Source organism: Salarias fasciatus, chromosome 18 (genome assembly GCF_902148845.1).
Source record: "Salarias fasciatus chromosome 18, fSalaFa1.1, whole genome shotgun sequence".
NCBI classification, from domain to species: domain Eukaryota; kingdom Metazoa; phylum Chordata; class Actinopteri; order Blenniiformes; family Blenniidae; genus Salarias; species Salarias fasciatus.
The window spans coordinates 5,751,546-5,760,432 of NC_043762.1; the positions used below are offsets into that span (position 1 = coordinate 5,751,546).

Sequence of the window (8,887 nt, forward strand, 5' to 3'; positions counted from 1 at the left end):
GGTCCGAGGGGGGCGGTCAACAGACCGGGGTGGGGATCCCAAAATAATCCTCAGACCAACCTGAACCAGCCGCGCTGGGTATTTCCCCCCAATTCTTGACTGACAGGCGCCGTGCAGCCGATCACTTCTGCGAGCGGCTCATTAAAAATAGAGGATGGGGGGTTTGAGGAGCGCAGCAGCTGTGCTTTATGTAACACGGCTGCAGTTCGAGGATCGGCTGTCGGTTCATGAATTCCTGTGCAGCAACTGAAACATGACGTTGCAGAAGAGTCTTAACGCCTGGCCGAGCGCTTCTGATGCAACTCATGATCAACAACGCTCCCTGCTTTTAATCCGAAAATCACGAACCTAGTTCCATTTCTGTACCTGAGTCTGAGTCACTGACATACTGTACTGACCTCTGACCTTCTGTTCAGGCAGCTGTCTTCTCAGGTTACATGTTTTCCCATGGATCTGAATGTGTTAAGGTTAAACCAGAGCCACACTGTGTGTGTGTGTGTGTGTGTGTGTGTGTGTGTGTGTTTGTGTGTGTGTGTGTGTGTTACAGTATTACAGTGACCCTGCCGTCCATCCAGTAGGTTGATTCAGGGTCACTGTATCAGGTTGACCTCTTACCTTCATGTCAGAACTCTGGGCCTTGGTCTGTGATCTTTGACTTCCTGGAATCAAAACACAGAGTGAATCCTTCAGTCTGAGCGTTTCCTGTTTGTTCACTCATTTCATAAAACACATCAGGGCCACAGATGACTGAATGAGTGTGTGTGTGTGAAGTGGCTGAAACAGTGTATGTGTGTATGTGTGTGTCCTGTGAAACCGGGTCACCTTTCTTTAGACGGTGCTGAGTTGCTCTGCTGTTCCTGCTCCAGTCTGCGGGGGGAAATGCAAACGGAGGAGGTGTCAGCAGCATGTCAGGAGTCAGCAGGAATCCTCAGAAGAGGGACTCACCGTTCTCTCTGAGCTCGCACCTTCTCATCGTCGTACCTGCAGGGTTTCACAATAAAAGTATCTGAGTGACCGTAAAGGCAGCTGCGTTTCCATTACACTTCTTTGCAAAATAAAAGTGATAGTTTCCAAATTTTGCTAAAGTGCCAAAGAAATACGTCTGATTAGTTTTATATGTAGAAATGACAGTGTCGTCTGCATGAGCATGATATAAAGGAAGCAGATGAGAAACATGGAGATGTGTGTGTGTGTGTGTGTGTGTGTGTGTGTGTGTGTGTGTGTGTGTGTGTGTGTGTGTGTGTGTGTGTGTGTGTGTGTGTGTGAGAGCTCTAAGAGAGCAGGATGTGTGTGAGACAAGCGAGGAGCGCCCCCCTGTGGCTGGCTCTACTCACTGCAGCACCCCCTCAGGAATCTGGACGTGCTCCATGGGGATCATCTGGCTCAGCTCCTCCAGCGTGTGAACGTAGCGGATCTTATCCAGGAACTTGACGCTGTGGACGACAACATGCTCTTACTGCCACAACCACCATCTCTGAAGAAACTCCTGGAGTCTGCATGTTCTCCACCAGCACTACGGTGAGATTATAATGGAATGAATGATTCTCCAACATCAAACCTGTTTCCACCCAGGACGTTAGAATATATTATCTCTTTGTTGACGTCTTCACAGACATATTCTCACCTGATGAACGGTCTTGAGATGGCCAGAACTGTCCGGATGAACCATGTTGGGTGAGCGATGATCAGACATTTCAGGTTCTTCCTCAGTCTGCAGAAGACATGAAGATTTTAGCGTAACGGTCCGTTAATCTTCATCCTCTCCAGTGTTTTCGTCGAGTCTCTCTCACTTTCTGTCAATCATCTGGTAGCATCTCTTCAGCCAGCTGATTCCCGGCATCTTCCGGCGAGGCGTGGCTCCGTTCAGGTAGATGATCATGTAGTCTTCAGCCACCAGCAGCTCCAGGCTGCTCACCACGTACCTGACAGAAAACCAGCCATGTTTCACTAAGCGCTGACGGAGGGGCCGCTCAAGCCTCCGGCAGGGTCTTACAGGAAGAGGTTCTCCATGATGTAGGTGTAGTCTTCACAGCTGCTGTCAGGAAGGTAACACGCCGCGAACACAATGATGGCGTTCAGTCCTTCGCCATAATAACCTGAAAAACAGGAGACATAGCTCGGTCAGGACTGGTCTGTTTCCTGTCACCGTTGCCGTGTTCTCCTTCCAGAAGCCGTTGAAACTCGCCTCCATGCGTGACCACCCTCAGGTACGGTCTGATGACCTGCATGTCGATTCTCTGCTCCTGGTCGCCGATGATCACCGTCCGCCACAGACGGCCCGACGAGTCCCTCTCCTCTTCAGTGTCACCGGGGAGACGCTTGGCGGACGCCACGGGAGTGTCGTCTGAAACGGCAAGGCCACAAACTCCCACATCACCGTCACAGTCATGACAGCAGGTTGAAGAACAGGCATCAACATCAAACATCCACATGTAGCATCACGCTAACATGTAGCATAACATGTAGAATCACGCTAACATCTAGCACCATGCTAACAATATAGCAACATATTATCAAACATCAACATGTAGCATCACACTAACATGTAGCATAACATGTAGAGTCACGATAACATGTAGCACCATGATAACATGTAGAATCACGCTAACGTGTAGCACCATGCCAACATGTAACACAATGCTAACATGTAACAATACGCTATCAAATGTCACCATGTAGCATCACATTATTAGACATCAACATGTAGCACCATGCTAGCCAACCCCAACATGTAGCACCAAGCTAACAAGTTATGCTATTAAATGTCAACGTATAGAGCTGGGAAGACCACGTGACCACACGCAATGCATGATGGACGAGGCAGGCCTGAAAATGTAAACAATGAAATCGAACGCTATCACTGGCGAGCTAACTACGACGTAATTACAGCGTACTACTCAATTCAGCAATTTATAAAACAGAAGGACGTTTAGATGGTAGAAAAAACTGTGTACGAAGCAAGAGAGAGCACTGCAGAACCCTACAGAGAAAAACTTGAAGAAAAGGCGAAGAAAGGGAATGAGGAACAAGTACAATGTCTGAAGGGAGCAGACCCGTACAAGCACGCCAACTGGACAAAGGACATCAGCGTACTGCCGAACTTTCAGCACACACACATCTAAACTCTTAATCTGAGTGACTCCTTTGACAAGATCCTTGACCAACTGTTTAGTTTTCCTTTGGATGCTCTCTGCACTGCAACAGCATGGCTATAACATTTATTCAATGATCCCCAAGCCTGAGAGCAGGCTTCCTCATCATACAAATGTAAATTATTCCATGGCTAACTCTGGCATGTTTACACTACTACTGAAAAAGAAGTGTTGATAGATATGCATTGTCCCTGATAAATAAATGAATAAATAAATAAATAAAATGTCATGGTAGAAAGTTCCCTCTAACACACCAAGAGCTTCTCCACTTATGTATCTTTCCAGATCGGTCAGTCTGTAACAACTCGCCTGTCTTTTCAAAAGCGAGTCACGGGCGGATAAACACCTCACAGCAGGGCTGATTAACAAGCAGACTAGAAACATAAAAGTGAGTCTAAACCCAGCATTTATTTTACCAAGAAACCCCCCAACAGAAAACCAGCCACTTGTCGCTCCAGCGCTCCTCCTAATAACTTTAACAGAAAATGCCGCAAAACGTGGAAAGTCATGAAATAGACCTTAAATGCTCCTTAATGTCCAAAGTTTTGCCCCCAAAGCCTGCCAAGGTCCAAGGCGCACGTCCGCTGGCAGCAGATGTTTACTCGTGGCTCGTAAACATCCCCAGTCCTCTGGTCCCCGATGCGTCCCGATGCGTTATAATCCCTGAAGCACAGATCCCCCTGGCAAACACTCCCCGGCTGTTACCTGATCGTAGAATGCAAACAGCCTGCGCACCTGACTCCCTATCCCATGACTCTTTGCAGCTGTGACGTCACACTTCCCATCTCTATAGCATCACGCTATCAAACACCAACATGTAGCATCACGCTATCAAACATAAACATGCAGCATCATGCTAACATGTAGCACCATGCTAACAAGTAGGACCCCGCTATCAAACATCAACATGTAGCATCATACTATTAAACACCAACATATAGCACCACACCAACAAACATCAAGATGTAGCACCATGCTATCAAACATGAACTGGATCTGTTTTAAAACCTCCACGGGACTCGTCTATGATTTAAAGCTACATCGTCACAGTGAATTAAATGATAAGTTCATCAATCGCTGATTGGACAGCAGAACTGCAGCAGTGCTAACTTAACCAGTCGCGCCTGTCTGACCTTCCCACTCCAGCTCGTTGCCGTTGTTGATGAACTCCAGGGAGTCGGTCTCGTCGGGCGTCTCCATGTCGTCCACGTTGATGTCCAGGTCGTCTGGAGTCCCCAGCAAGTCGTCCGAGAGCACCGAGCCCTCGCTCTGGTCCAGGGACAGGTTCAGCTCCGGGGCCACCAGGGTGCGACGCTTACGCTGCGCCATGGACTCGCCCACGTTCAGGCTGGTGGGAGCATCTGGAGCAGAGGGTCAGGAGATGTTAGGGGACCAGGTCTACACAGGTCCAGAACCGCAGATCATGGTCAGGAGATGTTAGGGGACCAGGTCTACACAGGTAGGCCCAATCACCTGCCGTCTCTTCTCCCCCTCTCAGTATTTATTCCTCTCCTTTACCAGGACTCACTCAGGACTCCTGGTCTTCTACTTTGGTTTTGGGCTTTCTGCTGGTTTTTGGTCCTGCTCTCGGCACAGCTTATCTGGGTTCCTAAGCCCTGATTAGACCTTTTTAAATAAACGTTTTAGTGTGATCTCAAACTAAAACCTCACCTGAGACTCGGTCTGCTTTTGGGTTCTCGTAGGTTCTGACTGAAATGACTCTGTGGTAGCCTCTGCTATCCACTACGCCGCCGTCTGCTGGGTCCCGGGCAGCACAGAGCAGGACAGCAAGAGACTCAACAGGCTGGTCAGGAGGGCCAGCTCTGTCCTGGGCTGCCCACTGGACTCTGTGGAGGATGTGGGTGAGAGGAGGATGTTGGCCAAACTCACATCCATTATGGACAACAGCTCTCACCTCATCCTCACATCCGTTGTGTTCTGAGCTTCTTCCCACAGCGTCGCGCTGATCAATACACACTCAACTGAACTGAACGGGCCCTGACTCTCAGCTCAGTTTAGATTAAATTAAGTGGTGAAGGCCGATATGTTCCTCCACAAAACCTGTATGGACTGGCAGGAGGTGTGTCCACTACCTAGATAAAACCTCTGAGTAATGACCACCACAAGGTGTCCAAACCATACGATAACCTAAATAAACTCAATAATCTGCCAACAAATGGCTCTGGTCAGTGGTTCAGTAAGAGAACTAAAGACATGAGCATGTATCCACTACAGCATTTGAGAGTGAGATAATCTGTGGATGAGTTGGACTTACTGCTTCTGTTGTCTGTGAGGCCGTCTCCATCCTCCGGCAGAGGCCTGCACACAAACACACCAGTCACTCAACGTCTGCTTTCCCTTCCTGAAACTTGAACCAAGGTCCCCAAACTCAAGACGCTTCAATACACTGCAGTCCAACACTGGAACACAGCCCAAACATTAGGAAAAAATCAACGCACAACGAGTTTTTATCCTGTTTCATGTCCGTCCATCCATCCATTTTCTACCGCTTATCCGGGGCAGCAGTCGCAGCAGAGATGCCCAGACTTCCCTGTCCCCAGACACTTCCTCCAGCTCCTCTGGGAGGATCCCAAGGCGTTCCCCGGCCAGCTGCGAGACATATTCTCTCCGGCGTGTCCTGGGTCTTCCCCGGGGTCTCCTCCCGGTGGGACATGCCCGGAACTCCTCCCCAGAGAGGCATCCAGGAGGCATCCTAAACAGATGCCCGAGCCACCTCAGCTGGTTCCTCTCGATGTAGAGGAGTAGCGGCTCTACTCCGAGCTCCTCCTTGGTGACTGAGCTCCTCCCCCTGTCTCTAAGGGAGCGCCCAGCCACCCTACGAAGGAAACTCATTTCGGCCGCTTGTATCCGAAATCTTGTCCTTTTGGTCATGACACAAAGCTCATGACCATAGGTGAGGGTGGCAACGTAGATTGACCGGTAAATCGAGAGCTTCGGTTGTCGGCTCAGCTCCTTCTTCACCGCAACGGACTGATACAACGACCGCATTACTGCGGACGCTGCACCGATCCGCCTGTCCATCTCACGCTCCATCTTCCCCCCACTCGTGAACAAGACCCCAAGATACTTAAACTCCTCCACTTGGGCCAGAGTCTCTCCACCGACCTGGAGGGGGCAAGCCACCTTCTTCTGGTTGAGGACCATGGCCTCGGATTTGGAGGTGCTGATCCTCATCCCTGTCGCTTCACACTCGACTGCGAACCGCCCCAGTGCATGCTGTAGGTCCAGGTTCCATGAAGCCAACAGGACAACATCATCTGCAAAAAGCAGAGACGAAATCCTGTGGCTACTAAACCGGACCCCCTCCGGCCCCCGGCTGCACCTAGAAATTCTGTCCATAAAAATGATGAACTGAACCGGTGACAAAGGGCAGCCTTGCCGTAGTCCAACATGCACCGGGAACAGGTCTGACTTACTGCCGGCATTGCGGACCAGGCTCCTTCTTTGGTCATACAGAGACCGGACGGCCCTGAACTTGTTTCATGTCTTCCAGCTTAATGAGTTGTTGGAGACGTCAAGGATCACTGGCACAAAAAACACTGAATGAACTGATAACTTTGATACTACAGCTTTGAAAATATCCTTATTGTTCTGCTCTTGTCCATCCACTTTTTTCATTATATCACTTTCTTCTAAAGCTTCAGTTAAATAAATCGTCTCCATATGAGTCGAACTGCGGGCCGCCATCTTGGAATGGAGCGTCACACCAAATTTACATATAATTCAACTCCTAAAGGAGAATTAACTGGCCGCATTATTGGAATTTAATCTTGATTTAGAATAAAGTTTTTAGACTTTTACATCGTCATTTTATACCGGAATAGGCTATATTCAGTGTAGCTGACGCACTCTGGTTTGGGTTTTTTCAATGAACCAGCTTTTGCTTTAACTTCCAATGAAAGTTGTCCCTGTCAGGGGGCATTTAAAAATGGCACCACCTGCTGTCAGTTTAGACTTCTCCCTGGATCAGAACGCACGATATGCACGGGCTCCAGCCCCGCTTCTCCTTGTCATTACCTTTGTAAGCTTGGCAGATGTGAATATCACTTTGCTTTGTGTTGTCAGCGCGCACGACCAGGGAATAACCTCACGTCGCAGCAGTGTTTTGGCGCCCTTGGCGGGCAGAGTCAGGCACGTTTGCTTACTTCAGTCTTTACATTGTTAATGTTTTAAGTGTGTTGTCCCAGAAGAATCTGGACTGGCGAAACATGGATCTGATTGTTCGTCCACTGAGCACATTCAAAGCAGTATGAGCCTTTTCAAAAAGCTCCACCTGTGGAGCTGTTTTCAAAAGTTGTTTCCAGTGGCTCTGAACACTGCTGTTGTGTAAACTGACCCCAGAAACACAACAGAAGTTTTGCATCTTGATTTAGAATGGCTGTGGTGTCAACAGGAGTTTAGCTGAAGATGTTCACATGTTCCTCTGGCCACACACACACACACACACACACACACACACACACACACACACACACACACACACACACACACACACACACACACACACACACACACACACACACACAGCGTACCTGGGGAAGTCCTCGTCCTGCCACTCGTCCTTCACCTCCATGCTGTCCATGCGCGGCCTGGCCTCTGCTGTTCCCGTGCGGTGGAGGTGTGCGGGGCTTCGCTCGCTATGCTCCGTTCGGTGCGAGACTTTCTGATGCGACTCCAAACCGAGCCTGTTGCCAAGGAGTGGAGTGTGAAACAGAAAGGTGTGGGTGGTTACCATGTAATCCTTTAATCTAACCAGTTGCGTTCAGCCCCATGACCAGTTCCAACACGCAGCATAAACATGGACGAACCAGTCAACACGTCAAAACACTCCGACGGGGCAGTGTGTCAAGCTGACAAGCACATGTTGTTCATGCTGTTGGTCCCATTAAAAAGGAATCTGAAGTGAAGTGCATGATGGGAAATGTAGGAAAGAGCACTTTGATAAGTCTCCCGCTTTCGCCCCCCTCGGCCACGAATCATGGGAGTGATTCACTATGTTCAAATAAAGGCCATCGTCACCATTCTCCTCCTCCTCCCCATTTTCATCACCAACAGCAGTTGTGATCTACTTCCTGGTCATTCCGACTGTTTTAAACTCCCGGTTGTAGTGTCGTTCAGCTCCTGCATTGCCGCCGTGTCAGTAAGACGTTGACCAGGCTGAGTCGACTGGACGTCCTGCAGCTCCAGACTGAAACACAGCTCCGACACGCAGACCCTGCCGACGCCACAAACGGGCGGCACGTCCTCGCCACCTGAAGCCAAGTCTCCATCGCTACGTCACGTCTCTTCCCGGGAGCCGAGCCGTCCAATCAGCGGAGCAGCAAATGACGTTTGAAAAGGGCTCGTCTCCATCCCAGTCCGGCTGCTGCAGGCCGTGTGTGCAGCGAGACGGAACTGATGTGCTTCAGTCGGGAGAAGTGGGCTAAAAGGTGAAGGCCTGAGGCTGCTGCCGCTGCTGCTGACGTGTCGTGATCAGATTGGAAGTGATGGAGGAAACATGCTGCATGTCCACGTTCTGAACTGGCTGCGATCTGTTGTTCTTTAGAGTGATGTCAACTCGGATTTATTTCAGGAGCATCCGTGACTCGTCCACTGCTCCACAGAGCCGCACCGAACCAGGGGGTGACTGGGATCTGTCAGCTGTCTCTATTCAAGTTTTTCAAGTTGAATTGAATTGAATTGAAATTGCCAGAGTAGTTTGGAAACGTCGCCCC

The 8,887-nt window shown here is 49.6% G+C and overlaps 1 protein-coding gene across 1 annotated transcript; it reads right to left on the reverse strand.

The window, feature by feature from the left end:
• Nucleotides 1-607: 607 nt before the first annotated feature.
• LOC115405208 (caytaxin-like) lies at nt 608-7,826 on the reverse strand. Its single transcript, XM_030114712.1, has 11 exons — nt 7,706-7,826; nt 5,428-5,471; nt 4,286-4,513; nt 2,186-2,344; nt 1,994-2,096; nt 1,791-1,922; nt 1,625-1,711; nt 1,335-1,433; nt 946-981; nt 823-867; nt 608-659 (listed from the first exon to the last, which is right to left on the reverse strand). The coding sequence occupies exons 1-11, from the start codon at nt 7,753-7,755 to the stop codon at nt 623-625; spliced, it is 1,020 nt and encodes a 339-aa protein (XP_029970572.1). The 5' UTR covers nt 7,756-7,826; the 3' UTR covers nt 608-622.
• Nucleotides 7,827-8,887: the final 1,061 nt, after the last annotated feature.